Source organism: Polyodon spathula, chromosome 13 (genome assembly GCF_017654505.1).
Source record: "Polyodon spathula isolate WHYD16114869_AA chromosome 13, ASM1765450v1, whole genome shotgun sequence".
Taxonomy (NCBI): Eukaryota; Metazoa; Chordata; class Actinopteri; order Acipenseriformes; family Polyodontidae; genus Polyodon; species Polyodon spathula.
In genome coordinates this window covers 13,806,453-13,824,184 of record NC_054546.1, presented here as the reverse complement: position 1 = coordinate 13,824,184, position 17,732 = coordinate 13,806,453, and the positions used below count along the sequence as shown (strand labels likewise).

The 17,732-nt window shown below is 35.0% G+C and overlaps 1 protein-coding gene across 2 annotated transcripts in view; it reads left to right on the top strand.

The window, feature by feature from the left end:
- LOC121325229 (protocadherin-15-like) overlaps window positions 1-17,732 on the top strand; it is a 170,628-nt gene that overhangs the window by 51,540 nt on the left and 101,356 nt on the right. For both annotated transcript variants that reach the window (XM_041267608.1, XM_041267607.1), the window contains exons 5-10: window positions 779-934; window positions 6,157-6,276; window positions 6,610-6,720; window positions 10,020-10,190; window positions 16,179-16,287; window positions 16,991-17,103. In XM_041267608.1, coding sequence (XP_041123542.1) covers window positions 779-934; window positions 6,157-6,276; window positions 6,610-6,720; window positions 10,020-10,190; window positions 16,179-16,287; window positions 16,991-17,103 — 780 coding nt within the window. The remainder of the gene's footprint in view (window positions 1-778; window positions 935-6,156; window positions 6,277-6,609; window positions 6,721-10,019; window positions 10,191-16,178; window positions 16,288-16,990; window positions 17,104-17,732) is intronic.

The window sequence follows — 17,732 nt, the reverse complement described above, 5'->3', positions numbered from 1 at the left end:
ATAGATATATATATATATATATATATATATATATATATATATAATATAGCATATATATATGGCATATATATATATATATATATATATACAAAACAACACCCAAGCACAGCTAGCATGGTACCTTTCTCACTTTTCACTGTTCTATTCCTTCCAGGCTCCACCATTTCAGACACAACCCACCCAATAAGGAAGGTCCTTTGTTCCTTTAAGTATGTGTGGCAGGGGTAATTGACAAATCAAACATTTAAAAATATCTCACACCGGCCACAACTTCCACCATTTTCCAGTCAATCACCGGCCGGTGTAAACCAAAAGGTCAGTAGTATATATATATATATATTTATATAATATCTTATATATATAGATAAATATATATATATATATATATATATATAAATTGTATACACACACACACACACACACACCACCTAGTGATTATTTTCTGTTCTGAGGAACTGAACAAATATTCTTAAGATGTGCAGTGTTTGGTGAGCCTATTTTCAGCTTGAGATCAGGCCATTACTTATGAACCTCCAAGTGAGTTATTTGCATCAAGCACTTAGCTTAACCTTTAAGGTTGCTATGTGCTACCTGGTAACATAAGTTTCTCATCAGGAAATCTCTTGGCCTTGATGAGTATTTTAAAAATGTATTACAAATGTATGTATTGTTTAAAGGACTTTAAATGTGTTTTTCTCAGTTTATGAACTTGACTACGTTTTTTATGTGGAATTTGTAATGTGTGCTGATGAATCATGCTGTTTGTCATTCCTTTTAGCCTCCCTCATCTATCCACTCCATTGTGGTGCAGGTCCAATGTACCAATGAGCTGGTAGGCACCGTCATTTTCCACGAAGTGCGTATTGTGGTGAGAGATCGAAATGACAATCCCCCTACCTTCCAGCAACCACGCTACTATGTAGCAATTAATGAGGTTAGTTTGGCATTACATTATTTGCTTCATTTTAATAAATGGAACCATTGCACGTGTCAAGAATTAATGGGGTGTCAATTTAAAGACATAAACAAATGTAAATTACTAATACCATGCATACAAATTGTAAAACTACAACATACAGTATATTGTATTTTGGTATCTCTAGGTTGCAACTGGGTTTATATTGAAATTTTTCTGTATTTTTAAAGAGGCAAACCACCACACAATTCAGCACAATTGGCACCAGGCAATATTGCAGACAGCTTTGAAAAAGCCAATGAAAGGTTCAGGCATGCTCCTGCACTCATTGGGCCCTGTTCATAAAAGTACTTGTCGACTGCCATAATAAAATGAATTTTGTTTAAAACTAATAAAATGATCTGAGCAAACTGGCGGCTATTGCAGAGCACATTATGAATGGCTGTACAGTCGTTTAAAAACGAAAATCTGCTTCTTTTTAATGACATCATCAGCATTATTAATGTTCCCTGATTGCCGTCGGTAGCTGTTGCAAAAAGAAAAACGAAATCCACCGACAGCATAATACCGAAACCTGAGTTTGCAGCTGCCAGTCACTGGCTGTTTGCAAAACCTGATTCCGGTGCCCCTATCATGTGACATGTCATAATTTTGAAAAAAAAAAATTACTTCTAAGATTTCCATTCTTAACTGCAGGACCAAATAAATAAATAAATAAATAAACAAAAAGCACTGTAGGAGGATGTTTGAATAATACTGTAATTCTAGTAATAATAATAATAATAATAATAATAATAATAATAATAATAATAAATAATAGTAATAATAATCATCATCATCATTTTTAAAACTTTAAATGTTAATCTTACAAATTATTAACCATTATTATTATTATTATTATTATTATTATTATTATTATTATTAAAACCCCGCTTAAAGCAGGGAATCAGTCAGTTTATGTTTATGAATCAGTGACAGTTTCACGCCATATTGCACACTGTACACAAAATGGATCGTTTTGTGGTTCAAGAAAAAAAAAACAAAGATGTACCCGTTTTTCAACCTAATATGAATGTCTGCACCTAACTAACCAATCAGGAGGACTATAGATCAATTTGTGCCCTCTGTTCCTGTCAGTCTCTCAGACTGACTAGTCACGGCTAGTCTCGTGGCTAGTATGGGTATCTGAAGATGCAATGAGCGAACCATACCCAGAAGGCAGCCAATGCAGTGCTCCCTGTGGACCCCAGCTAAGATCGGCATCTCTGCAAACAGGATTCAAACCACACTCCAAATGGCACTGCTTTGACTAGACAAGCTACTTTGAGACCCATGTACATTTTAATGATTTCGGAATGACTGAATACTAATTTATTTTTACAAATATCAGGGAATATTGTGGAGCTAGAAGTTGCACAAACTGCAGTATATTTAGTGCCAATTTTGTAATATAATCAGTTTATGTTAGGATAAAGAATAGAACTCAAGGAACATAGTAATAACTGGGTTTGCAACTATTAAATAACACAGTGAAGATTGTCATACCATAAACATACTAATGCTGTTCTATTTCAAACAACCTGTCTATGAATTCAGTGGGTGGCTGGGATTTTTTATATTTATGAAGCTGTAATGCAAATGTTTCAAATGCATAAAAACAATCTAAGCAAGAATGCTTCTTCAGGTTGGCTGGTGCATTTATGGGGTGTAATTATAAATTCTGCCCTCGTGTGGGTTGCTTTTTCATTTTTCATTTCTGATTTTAATCACGAGATCTGAAATAAGATAATAGATCTGACAGAGGAATAGGAATGAATGCTTGGCGAAGTGGCTTGCATACTGGCTTTGAAATAGATACAAAGTGATTGGAATGGGAGTTTTCTCTATTACTCTTGCAGAGTAACATGCAGGCCTCACATAGCGCACAAGAAGCCGTTTCAAAATTGCTATAAACCAATAGTTTTAATGACATTTTGAATAATATGGCAGTTACTGTGGATACAGGCATTGCAGTGCTATGTGAAATGTTTATGTTGTCAATTCATCTGCCTAATACTATACCATTTCCTATATCGTGTTTCCTTCTTTGAAGCCTGTTTGTTTTCACAACAGTATTATCACTGTGTATCTGTTTTATTTCACACTAACGTTCCAATAACACAGTAAAATGTTTTGATTGTTAATTGTGCTAGAAGGTGGTTAATAAATGTAAGTTCGGGGTCTAAGGATGGGACCAAATTAAAACTTTGACAACCCGCTAATCTCCCTTAACAAAACTGTATTTAATAGCCTTTTCTTTTTTATTCCTTCTACTCATAAAAATAAAACGCTATTAAATACAGTTTTGTTAAGAGCGATTAGCGGGTTGTCAAAGTTTTGATTTGGTCCCTGCCTAGGTCTTTATATCATATTTCTCTCATCCTACTCATTAGCCAGCCAAGAGCCCTTCCACCATTAGTAATGGCAATTATTTTTTAAAGATTTTTTTAAAAAAGGATGACGTTTAACCTACAGCTGTGTACTGGTACATTAACTTTATACATTAACTTTATACTTTTTTGTTTCTGTTCCACAATCCAGCAAACCAATTTGTATTACTCTCTTAGAGTTCAATGTTAATGTCTACTAGATATTTCATACCCTGATGTGGATGCCTTTATGTGTATATATGTGTGACGAAGTGCCCGCCCCTGTGTATATTATCTGTTATACGTTGTGTGTGGTGTGTTAAATGTTGGTGTATAGTCATTGGTACACGGGATATAAACGGGTCTGTGTAACACGAGTGTTTAAAATGTATATTTGTATTTAGGCACGAGGATTGCACAGCACTTCACGTGAAAGTAAAAAGCAATAATATGTGAGCACGGGGAATTGCACTTTATTAATTCACGTGCAGTTGTACCGAGACTCCAATTGAATGATTGATTAGCAATCGAGTCTTGGTACAACTGCATAAAAGCAGCATGTTTTCACCCACTCGGGGTTGGGTGTTCGGTGAGTGGAGAACGGGAGAGAGAGAGGAGGAGAAATTTAATAACAATTGCTATTGCGTGCTGGTGGGACCAGCACGATACTTGTGTATTTAAAACTCACTGTGTTTGTCAGTGTGTCTGTCCATGCACCGTGTTGTTAAGTATAGTCCGTTTTTTGTTTATCTATTTATTTTGGCGAATGTGCCATGTTCTGCCTTTTGTCTGTTTAAAACCCTTTTATTTACAATAAACCGGCGCAAGCAAGCGTCTCATCATTTCACTTCATCTGTTCTGTCTTTATGTTCATTCCTTTCCTGGTTCTGACACCGCCCAATTCGTCCGTCTTTGTGACAATATGTCAGACTTTTCTTAATATATCTAGAGAACCAGGTATCCAATTGTGATTAAACTGTGTTGGAACATTCTTTAACACAAACATTGTACACAGAGGAATGTATTCATGCAAAGATTTTGAAATGGGTCTGAGGGTTATAGTTAACTTGTCTTCAGCAGTATGTCGCCAATGTGGATGAGATATAAGGAAGTTATTTTAAGGCTATATAATGCTGTAGTTAGACTCCACATAGAATGCTGAGTTCAGTTCTGGTCACCTTACTACAAAAAAAACAAATAAATAAATATTTCACTTGAGAAAGTAATGGGAAGGGAAACTAAATAATCCCATGGCCAAATGGTATTAGTTGCTGTGTGAGGATAAGTTAAAAGAACTAAACCTCTTCAGCCGGGAAAAAAAGAGGGGTAATGGGGGATTTGAGTTAACTTTTTTTAAAATTGTAAATGGTACAGATACAGTTAACACAAGTCACTGGTTCAAATTTTGAAGGACAAGAGGGCACTAATGAAAGCTGACTAAAAGTAAGTTTAGAATGGAAGGTATTTTTTGTTCTTATGTTCTACAAGATTGGGAATGTTAGACTTGACAGTTTGGTTCACTGCTCACCTCCCTCTGCTAGTGATTTTCTTAGGTTTGCTTGGCATGTCCTTGCACTGTATCACATTCCACATGATTGATTAGCTCACTGGTCTCTGACAGCTCTCATATTAGACATGGCATCCAACTGGGTTGTATCTGCTGTGGCTGTTATACCTGCTACCAATGGCATTTTGCATGGTACAGTGACTTAAACGTGTTCCATATCGAGGTTGCTCCAACACTTTTTTCAGGACGCTGCATATACAGTATAGTGCATGTAGGTTAGAGAACAACGTCACTGGATTAAAATTTGACAGTTTTCTTCAATACTGTATTATTTGATTCACTTTGTATCGCGTGTAGGTTCAGTCATCACACCCCTGTGATACATCAGTGTTTGTCTTTAAAATAAGTGTTAAAAACACCCTTGCATCCTTAGTAGAGCTATTGTAGTGAAACCAATAACCTGTCCCCCTACAACACACCCACGTGGATGAGGGAAATACAGAACTATGTTTGCCTGTGTTATTTCTTAAGGATGTATTTCTCTAAAGGCAGAGTGTTGCAGAGAGACAGGTAATGGTTACACTGGTGTACTAGATGAAAGTTGGATGTGTTTCAGAGAGCTTTATTGAAAAGTGCTTTAAAACTCACCAGGATGTGATGACTGAATCAGAAAATGATATAAAGTGAACCTAAATAACAGTAAGTATATATTAGTGAAGATAATATTTCACGCCTATACCACAGCAGGCTAATACCTTCTTCAGTATGCACCAAAGTGTCAAGTCATGAAGGTGCTGAACACTTTTGAGAAAACTTTTTATCCAAAAAAATTACTACATTATTGGTTTACAGCATCCAGAAAGCTCTTTCTTACAGATTATGTAAATTACAAGTATTATATTTTAATTGAAGAATGACTCGGAATATTATTATTTTCTTTCAAAGCATATGGAAGCATTAACTGAAATTACCCTAATGAGTATAGATTTTCTTGAGTCATGATGTCATTTAACATACAGTAATTGTCTGAGACTCTACCAAGCATAATAACCGGTAATCAGTTTTGAGGCATTCATCACCAAAAGTAAAATAACTGAAAACAGGTACATGTTAATTTCTGTGTTTCTTAAGTTACTGGGTCATCCTTTTAAATATAGTCATAGCATTGGGGTTTGCAATGCTGCCAAAAACACCAAATGGTTGGTATTGGGAACTATGCCTTTAAATTTATGCCTCTTTTTTTCTCAGTCGAATTAGGCTGTTTACGCAATACTTTCCACTATGTTGTATCATAATACTCTTGTTCCATTCTGATTGTTTTTCAGTTGACACCAGTTGGAACCACCATCTTCACAGGATTTTCTGGAAATAATGGTGCGGCTGACATAGATGATGGACCTAATGGCCAAATTGAATATATAGTTCAGTATAACCCAAATGATCCAGTAAGTGAAGCACCATTTATAAAGAATGTGTACAACATCTTTAGTAATTGTGATTTTTTTTTTTTTGTAATGTGTATTTTTTATTGCATTTTATATGCTTTGATGATGATTGTGACCTAATTGTTAGCTTGCTCAATTGAAAGAATACAAACGAAGAGTTTTCTATAGGAGTGTGTGGAAGTTGTTTAATGATTTATTCATCTAAGTGACTTCTAAAAAAAAATGCCACTGTACAGAATGTGTAGCTAAAAGTGGTTCGAGTTTAAATGAAAGTGTTTGTATGACAACCAGATGTTTAATTTTTTACCTTTTATTTCTTTTCTTTCTTCACAGACATCTAACGCGACTTTTCACATTCTACTCACTTTGTCAGGAACAGTAATTCTCAGAGAGAGACTAAATTATGAAGAAAAAACACGCTACTTTGTAATTGTTCAAGCCAGCGTAAGTCACTAACAATCAGGCACTTGTCACCTTGCCCTTTAATGGTGTCCTTTACAATACATTTTTGTGTGATTTATAAAAGATTCCTTACTCATACATAAGCCTTATTCTAAGTGCTGTTGTTAGGCTTTTGATGTAAAATTATTGCCTTCTACCATTGAAATCAATGCTGGCTTTTATCAAATCCACTTGGACATGTGCTAACCAGCAAAAACAGATGTGTATTTCAAAACAATCGAATTTTCTCCATCATTTAAAAGGCTTCATTTTATGTGTTGATCACTGAGAAGAAGGAAAAACAAATGTTATGTCAAAGAAAGCACTTAGGGGGACCTTCCTACTGACAGTAATGTGCTGTAAAACAAGTTTAATGGACACATTTCTCTATATGCCCTAGTTTTGTTTGAAACAAGATTAATTGCCTGTCAATACACTGTTGTTGAGGATTGCAGACGATGCACTTGACAACAGTAAGCCAGCAACAAAGATAGTAATAAGGTATAACTAAAGTATCATGCATTATGGAAGGGTTTTTTGTCAACCCTAAAGCAACGAGAAAAACTAGATTTTTAAATCAATCTTTATTTGATATAGCGCCTTTCATAATCTGCTCAAAAGTCCAGTAGTTACTCCTACACTTTTCCACTGCAAGGAAAATGTGTGGTACACTATCTAATTTAGATGTGTTATGCAAAGATTATAAAATGTGAAAAACATAATAGATATCCAGCTTGTGTAAGCATACACAAAATGTAGTTATTAGAAGCTTCAATGTAAAGAGTTTGCTTCAGCTGTAAAACACATCCTCCTTTTTGGAGTGTGTATTTCTCAATGCCACTGTTGTAAAGAACAGTTTATAAGCTGGGCTTCAGTCGAATTAAAACCTGATGGAGTGTACTCGGTTAACAGAATAATTTTGGTTAATTTGTTGGGGACTTTATGTCTATATAGTATTGTACTCTCTACTGTGCTCTACTGCATGGCAGAGTCCATTTGGCTGTAAAGGACTTTTAATTGAATATCACATAATAAGTGCAATTGAAGGACAAGTACATGGCAATAAACTCCTCATTGGGTGACTGTAGGTGGTATATCATTATGTTTGCAATGGTCTGTTACAGTTGTATTAGCATCAGAGCTGTAGTGTATAAAGTAAGTGAAAATATATTGTATTGTATTGCATTTAATTTAATTCAGAGTTCGTAGTGTGTACTTGTGTTGTTTTGCCTAAACACACAGATAGCAATCCCTGTCTGCAACCTTTTATTTTTGAAATCAGACATTAAGGACTTTCAGTGCACTAGTTTTGTTCAGGAGTTAATTTTAATAAGTCCCATCATCTTATGCTTTAAAAAAACTCAGCTGCTTTGCATACTAGGAGGGAACGCTTTATAATAGCATTAAAGGCCTGCCATTTATAAAAAAAAAAAAAAAAAAAAAAATTAAAAAAAGCACAAATCCCAGAGATATTCTTCTCAAGTGCTTTTTAATGTTTGCTGCAACCAATACAGAGAACTATTTGACACCTACTATAGTCTTGTAGGCAGACTAAGCAGATTCAAGAAAAAAATGAATGTTACACTGCTTAGAGCAATGTGAATTAATCATTGACAGACTGATGTTTTGATGTTCATACAAATTAAATGTATATTGAATCTGTCTGTCTGCATTAATAAGTGTTTTGTGCCTGCTGTAAACACAATCTCAATGGGGTTTAACCTTTATCCTTTTCAGGTTCTGTGTTCTGTGGGTTTTATGTGCATTCTCCTTACAATATTTTGTTGTATAATGCTCATGTATGCACTCTTAATACAACATGGGGCAATCATAAAAGTGTGATGGAGCTGACACCAGTGTTACATTTACAATAGCTTGCACATTACAGCAGAGTTCATTTAAATACATTGATCAAGGTTATTTAGAAGATAATATATTTCTGTATTGCTGCCACCCCCCCTAAAATGATCTTGACATCCCCACCCCTGTCCCTCTATTATATAGAATTTTTTTTTTTTATAGTACACCTCTGTCACCTTTTGATCTTGTCAGAATTAAGATGAAAAACAGTTTATATACTGCATGATTTTACAAGGTGGACATACAGTATTAGAAAACTGATACAATAACAAAAATTGCAGCATCCCCACAGATCTAGAGAGATTTTTTTCTTTTCTCCTATCCATCTGACACCAAGGCTGCCTTATACTGTGCCTGTGCCAGAAGGTTCTTAAAAGGGGTCTTGTTTCAAAAAACGCTTTGAGCATCTGTCAGTTTAGCATTGAATGGATTAAAGGATCTTCTAGAAGAGGGAGTTTTTTTTTTTTTTTTTTTTTTTTTTTTTCAGATCATCTTCTTGTTCATTACAAAATATTTTTTTTGTAGCGGCATCAAACCTTGTCATCTTATAACTGTCTGCCATTCCTGGTTTTGTGATGTAAATAATGGAATGTTAGCTTAAGTCAAGAATATCATAAGTAAGATAAAATTATAGTTTTGAGATGTGACCATTTAAAGTTGTTCTCATAGAAAAAACATCGATCAGCCATTAGATGTTTTTGGAATTTTGCACTAATGGTTTTTTTGCCCTCAGCCAGCTGTATGTTTTAACAGTTTAGAAATTGTCTAAATCTAAAGTAATTTTCTTTTTATTTCATTACCGTTAACATTTATTAATACATTTCATCATTTGCATAAATGTCCTTTCCAACATATATTATAAATAATGTATCTATCAGTTACATAAATGGTACCTGTCATGTTTTTCAGAACATATTGGGAACATTTCTGAGTGGTATTTAAAGGTATGGTGCATCATATACAAAGTGCACAAGATGGGATACTAGTGTCCTGTTAGTACTGTATACATGTGCAAATGATACAAGGGATGGAACCCAAGGCCACTCAGTTATGCACATTATACAGAGTTATAAATTATGAGTTGTACTAGTTACCTTCATAATACTATGTAGTATACTGTGTATTGATAACAATGTGCTGTATGCTAGATGTATTAAGACATAACATTGAAACATTATTGTCATAGTAAAACTGTCATTACAGGATAAAGTAAGCTTATTAGACGGTTAATTGTTTTGTGAAAACTTGAAAGGTAAATGCTCACAGATTTTATCATTAATATCTGGCTTATAATAGTTTCATTTTGTGATAATATACAGTAAGCTGCCATTCATACAGACAGTCAAACTAATTACAAACATATCCTTCAGGGCTTTCAACAGTATACATTTGGAAGGTTACATAACTGCAGACAGATCACTCATGAGTTTCCAATTCCACAGGACCGTGCTCCGAATCCAAATGACAGAAGGACTAGCACTACCACGCTGACAGTTGATGTGCTGGATGGGGACGATCTGGGGCCCATGTTCCTGCCATGCAGACTTGTGAACAACACAAGGGACTGTCATCCCCTGGTTTACAGAGCTAGTATCCTGGAGCTCACTGACCCAGTAAGTCTGTGCGTAAACTACTTTTCTGCAGTAGCTTGATGTAGAAGAGCGGGGCTGGACAACTGACTGCTACAGTATGAACAAAAAAAGCCATCAAAAGGGTTGTACACTGCCTGGCCACTTTAATAAGCACCTTTACATAATATCCTGTTGGTCCACCATTTGCCCTGATGACAGCCTTGACATGACTTGTCTTGAGGGATGTTAATCCATTCAGTCATTAATAGTTCACGCAGTTGCTGCAGAGAGGTTGGCAAAGGGCCGTGATGATGAATGCATCATTCGACAATTCATGGGTACATAATAGTCTCGAAAGCAGCCACTGTGATCAGGGTTGAAGTTCAGCATTTTTTAGTGGACTTGATGTACAAAGATGCTCAGGTAAACTACAGCATTCCACAGTAAATAAGGGATATGCAGTATACCAAGAGAACAGGCCCCACACCAGGTCGATGTGAAATCCAGTTGAGTAGACAGGTCCTAATTAAGTGTTCTGTGTTGTATTTTTTTTTTTTTTAATCACTGTTGTATTGCCAGTGATTCACTGAAAACTAAATAAGTGATAAATCAATTATTTCTAATTTGCTTCCTAAAACATTTCTTTTTTTAAAATTAAAGTAATTTACAATGAAAAAATGTTAGTGAGATTTAAATAATTGATTAATCATAATCAATAAGAGATGCGTAATTAATTTACTTTCAATTAGAAAACAATTTGGGGGAGTATTTATTTGTTGATAGTTTACCGTGGTGCCTTCAACAAATCCACAGTTTTCATCTCCTACTTTAATTAACTTAACAATAAAAGAAGGGTACCATAGATTTTAATTAGAAAAATTGCAGCAATGAAGTAGTCATGCAAAATTGGTGTTTTGGGAATTAACTTTAAATTTGTAATAAAACTATTGAGGTAGAACATCTATACAGTGCCACAGAAATAAAGCGTGTTGGGTTTAATGCGGATGAAGTTTAATTTTCAAGTTCAGTTGCATTTGGTCCAGTATAAAATATTAAATCAAATCACAAGGATATTTGTTTAGAAGTAGACAGTGTCAGTAATTACTTGTTTTGACCAGGGAATACATTTCTTGTAATATTAACATGTCTCGCTGGATGTTTCTCATCTCATAGGTTTTGGATTTGTTTGCTAGGTAATAAATTATCTACAGTTCATTTGTTTTATATTGTCTATTACAGTAAACCACAATTGGATGCTCTATTTAAATAATTATTCTATTTAGTATGAGTAAGACAAAACCTTGCATAATAAGCAGAAAACTAACAGAGGGCCACTGCACTTGATATGATTCTGCTTCATAATTTAAAAAGTAAATACAATAAACCCAGGCGCTTTTTTTTTCCAATTTAAAGTCCCAAGCATTAGAAGCTTGGGGGTAGTGTATGCGTCTGTTACCAAGTTTAAAGCTGTCCCATGTAGGTTTAAAATAGTACTTCCCACTATTAACCCAGAAGACTACTGTCAAGTCCACCAGCCTGTCCATTGTCACATCTTTGTCGTAGTGGTCTTTTATTCAAACTAACCGTTTCAGTGCATTTGAAATGTTTTGGTCAGCTCATTCAATAGCACCGACCACCGAAGTGAACTAACTACAAGAGCGGATGTTTGCCAAAAATGCCTTTTCTGATTCCAAAATTCAGCAACATGTACAGTGACCAGATGCTTCTTAGGCCTATTAAATATTTTAATGAGCCTCATGTGTGCGCTGCAGGATTAAAGTGAATAACACTTTATTAAAGGGAAATTGACTTATGCATTTGTTTTTTTGGTTTTATTTATAATTCTGTCTAGTCTTGTAAGCTTACATTGTGGGTGTTTCTGTTTTATTTATTTTTTTAAAGTGCAAGCATTACAAGTCTATACAGCTATGGCCAAAAGTTTTGCGCCACTTAGAATTTTAGGATTGAGATATGAACATAACTATATGAACATAATTTAGATATTTTATTTTATATCATGTAATCAAAGAAACTGCACAACGATATTGCAAAAGTTTACCGGAAGCCATACTAGCAGTACAGTATTTCATGTTAGAGTTTGAAATGTCACAGTTTTTGTCAGTTTTATAATTAAGTATATGTAAAACTGCAAAGTGGTATGTAATTAAATATGTTAACATAACATTATTCAGCAGGTTTCAATCAACTTTTAGGTGATGCAAAACTTTTGGCCATTGCTGTAATGCTGTGTTTCCATTGATTTTGAATGGTTTTATAAACTGTCTGCCTAAAATGTGCAGCCTTCTGATAAGATTACCAGAAAGGTAAATGCTAGTACAAACAAGTGAAGCATGAAAAGGCAAAAATTACATGAACGTGAATTCACAGGTAATTAGTTTTACACATTCAGCTTCGGCTAGAGTGGTGACACTGATTAATATAAATTGTTACTAATTTAAATGTAAAATGTGTCGTTGCAGAGAGGAGAACCTTGAACGTATTCAGAGGACAGTCACATAAATTAAAAAGCCAGACAAAAGTGCATGTTACAGGCCTCTCGTGATGGAGCTTGTGAAGATGCTCCCTGAAATGCTGATCTGGTCTTGATTGACATTTTCCTTTGAGGCACAGTTTTGTAATCTTTATTCTCAAATGGCATATTTATGTACACTTGCTTTTATAAGCCTTTAAATAGTGCCGCACAAACAAGGTTTTTCTACTGTGGATGCTTATCAGTGAATTTTAGCTCCACAGCACTCCACAGCGCTCAACATCTTTGTCACAATGCTACTTATCTAATAGGCTGTTCATTCATACGCAGAGCCATCTTTTTAAATGATAAAATGACTGTTCCCAGTGGGGTCACAGGAAAATGACCGAATCACATTAGAATAATTGGCTAAGTGGGTTGATTGATACCTAGCAAACAGAATTAAATACTAATCTTCAGAATTATAAATTGACCCAATATTAATTTAAAATGTCTTGAATATGACTAAGTTGAAACTGTAAAGAAATTGGCAATTAGAAAACGTATTAGTGGTTCTAGCTTTTTTTAATTTAATTAACATTTTATATTTGTGTTTTTTGCTGCTGCTGTTGTGTATTGCTTTTTAAAGAACATTTATGATAAGGGCGATGTCACAGTGGGACAATCTTTTTTATTATTATTTTTTAACACAGTAGGCTGTATGTTATCTAGTTTTCCCTCAAATTGCATTTCTTTTTGTCAGCCTTTTTCTTCGTAGTGTTTCTTTGGGACAAAACAATAACAGAAAGAGTCACGCAATGAGCTTTTTGCATGTGGGTAGAGGGGTTGAAGCTATTTATACTGGGAGTGATCACTTCCACTACTCGTGCTATGAATACATAAACAGAAGTGATTGCTGTGACGACTGGAATAGCATTGGTTTCCAGAAAACAGGACACTGAAACAAAGAGTTGTACTCTGTTAACACTACCTGAAGAATGCTGGATCATGACATTAGAAAACATTCATAAAGGGAAGGGAATGGCAAGTGAATGGTTTCAAAGCAGGTCAATTCTGTATTACTTTTGATATTTTTGTATTGTTTTCATTGTATTTGTAGTGTGGAACCAAAATGTATCTATTGAGAACTGGGGATCCATTTTAGGTATTTACATTTAAAATAGTATGATAATGGAATATTATCTATCTTTCAAAAGAAAAATAGTTAAAATAACACAACCTACTGGTGACAGTATTTCCCAAACTGATTGACTGATTGATTGATTCTCCTCTGCTCAATTGCAACCCTGACATATGGACATACAGAGGTTCCTCCCATGTGTAGCATACAAAGGGATGGAACAGCCATACATTTAAAGACATGTACCGTATTTTTTGTTAAAGTTGCCGTTCACTTTATATCACTGTCTGCAACTCAGCGCTACTGAAATACTTGTTTTCCAGAATCAAAGCCTTCTTAGTGCAGTGCTAATGAAAAAGATTAAAAAGAACACTTATGTTCATTATAATCAAATCACTGTTTTTTTTTAAAATGTGATTTTGTTTATCTGTGACAGAACCTGCTTCAGGGGACCAAGTCATGAAGAATCCTTCCATGCAGTACATCACTGGTCTCTAAAGATTTTCCTGTAATTAATTGTAACAATAAAAACCTAGCTTCACTCACTATGAATATCTCTGTCAAGAAGAGCTAGTTGTTATTTGGGATTTTAGTCTCATGAGTATTAATCAAGAAAGCTTTTTTTCCCCCCCAAACTCTCCTAATCACCTAATTATTTGTATTTTTTATTTTATTTAAACAGTTGACAGAACTATATTAGAAGGACAGCATTTTACTTCTGATAAAAAGTTAAATCAAACAATTGTGCTGCACAGAAGGGTAATCCTGTTTAAACCGAAGAATGTGTATTCTTAAAGTGCTCCACTTTCATCTTTAATAACTTAAGATATGAAATGCACAGCACATGGGCTTGGACTATTCAGTTATTCACAATAGGTTCCTACACTCCCCAGCATTACTATTAATGATTAATCAGCCATTTAGCAGACACCTTTATCCAAATGTGACTTATAGAGGGGTGAACTACGTGTAGTGTGCATGGGCAGGGCTGGTAGGTGACGTAATCACATACAGGGATTGCAAAGCTGGCTCTTTCGTACAGCACTATGCTTTAGTGCGAGAGGTCTTGGGTTCGTGCCCACCCTCCACCTGTATCATGCACCTGCCACCAAACTTCTTTAAAAAGTAGGTCAACCTTTTTATTTCACAAACAACCAATTTGCAGTGGGAAAATAATGAGAAGGTAGGAAAAAAAGAAGAAAGTCTGTGGTGATGGACATGTTACTGGAGCATGCTCAGTTATTACTGTCTATATTAGGGTTATTTATACAACAAGCACTCATGCTTGCCAGTGTCAAGACAAGTGATTGAAGATTGACAGATTTTCTGACAGATTCACAGATTTTTTGTTTTTTAAAGTGAAAACTGTGTTTGCACTGCCCTGCATGAATGTTTTTAGCTATATCTTGTATAGACCTTGTGTTTGACCAAATCTTTTTGCTTCATGCCTCTCTAAGCGCTCACTGTTAACTTGACCTCCAAATAAGATTTTCACCACAATTAAATGACAATGATGGGGATAACAGCTTCATGCAGTGTCTACTAAATGGCCTTCAGAAACAGGTAGACTTTATATGCACCTTCATTTGACATATGCTCGTTAAGTAGCAGTTAACATTGACATTTTTGGAAGCCTATAATGTAATATGATCTTTGTAAATACATTAGCTTCTAACTAAATATGTAATGTTGCTGTTTATCTTAACTTATTTAAAACGGTCAAGCATAAAACGTTAAAATAATTGTAAAATCAAATGCCCCTGTATGCATAGGAATAGGACATTTCATGATAGTGTGCATTAGAAAAAGCACAGTATTACATGTCCAATGTGCTTTGTCTGAGCTGTCTCATTGACTAAACTTGTAACAATGTATTTTTCATAACTTTATTTTGCTTTAGCCATGCTCTCCAATTAAACTGATGTCGTGTTTGACCAAAATCATCAGCACATTTAAATTCTATCACTTCCAAAGCAAATTATAGGTGAATTGAATAGTTATTTGTGAAATAATAATGAAAATTTTAAAACGTGCTGTACCTCAGGTCAACCCAATGAGGTTCAAAGATTCACATCAGAGCCTAAATCCAGCACCTAAAGTAGTATTTCGGGAACTGCTTAATATGGCCTCAAATGTTTTCTCAAAGTCTTATGGTTGAAAAGGAAATCTTAAAGAGCAGAGTGTAGTATTTCAGTATTTAGCAGTATTTCAAATGGATCAACTGACTTTGTAAACATCCTCTATCAATGAGGTGAAATATATACAAATTCATTGTGCACCAACTGTTTATGGTTACAACTGTTACTGTGGATTTCTCAACCTCAAGATTCAAATTGTTGTTTTTTTCCTGCTGTTTAAAAATGCATCAGATGTATACGTCTGTGATGTCTATAACATAATATATAAAATCTCATTTCAGACCAGAATAAACCCAGTTAGTGTCACTCCGACTATTCAAGCTGTTGATCAAGACAGAAACATCCAGCCACCTTCTGATCGACCAGGCATTCTTTACTCCATCCTTGTCGGTGGGTACCTGTCAAACACGCTGCCATTTGCAATCATTCACACTTCTCTATTCAGTCAAGCTTTGTAGAGGAACAATTTACTGTGAAAGCAACATCAGATAATCAGTCATTTACATCGGCAGCAGAATTGCTAGGTTCGAATGCATTTACATGTTCCTCTGCCACTAGAGCATAACAGACCATGTTCAGTAGTTTTCAGCTAGTGGATCCGAACGTAGTGCACACTGTATAGTATTTAGTACAGTAGTGCAGATTGAGAAACAACAGACAACAGTCTCTAGACAACAGTCTTTTTAAAGAATACCCTCAGATTCTTGTTAATGTTTTTGCCATGTCATTTTTCTAGCTTTAGTATTGTTTTACCAAGCTGATGAATACATTAAAGTCTTACTTTTAGATAGGCTGTTTAGTCTGAAAAGTTTAGGAATACCAACATGTATTTATCAAAATGTGGACAACTAAAACTAAATAATATAACTTCATGCTATTGGGGAGTTTGTAAGAAAAACACAGTTTTAAATAACAGATCAAATCAAGCATAATCAAAAGTTGTGTTTCTCAGGCATTGTCTGTTCTGTGGGAGTGTGTTTACTTGTGCCTTTGTATATGGTTTCTTGTAAACAACTAGGCAATTGATACAAAATGTGTATTTAAAATTGAAACAACCATGCATACGTTTTTATTCAAATCTGCTTCTTCCTAGGAACCCCTGAGAATTACATAAACTATTTCAGTTTAAATCAGACAACCGCAGAACTTCGCCTCCTCAAGCCAGTCAGCAGGGATTTATACCAGAAATTTGATTTGGTTATTAAGGTAATTTCAGATGCATTTGCATTTTTATCTCTTGTCTTGTAGAGTTCATTGTAATAACCTGCAAAGGGTGCTTTGGTTCTGTATGTAAGGGACTGCTTTAATGCAATGCATACAGGCAGAAATGCTAAATCTGCATTAGGATGGTTGGATGACCTGTAACATTTTGAGGCAAAATTGCTGAGGCAGTAGAAGTTCTGATCTGTAAAGAAAAGGCCACTGAAATTGTGAAATCCGCTGACCAAAAAGTGTATAGAATTGTGTTTGAAGGGTAATAAACCATCATTTCTTGGCAGCAACATGTGAAAATGGTGTTCCAGAAAGTCTGGCTTGGTTTGAAAAGGAAATAGTATAGGTGTGAATAAAGTATATTAGCAGGGACTTACTGTGAATGTACTGTGAATACCCTGATTTATACTTGTTTAATCTAAGGAGAAAGAAGCAAGAAATGCAGGCCATGTGATAACATGAAGACATTTTCATTTGAAATATCAGATTCGATTTTTGAGAGTCACATTCAGGTGTATCTCTGGGGAGACAGAACCCCCCTTTTTTTTTTACAGTGACGGGGACAGACTTAATCTTCTTCAGGTTGACTGAGGAGTCAGAAAGCAGTTTTTCTTTCTCTCATG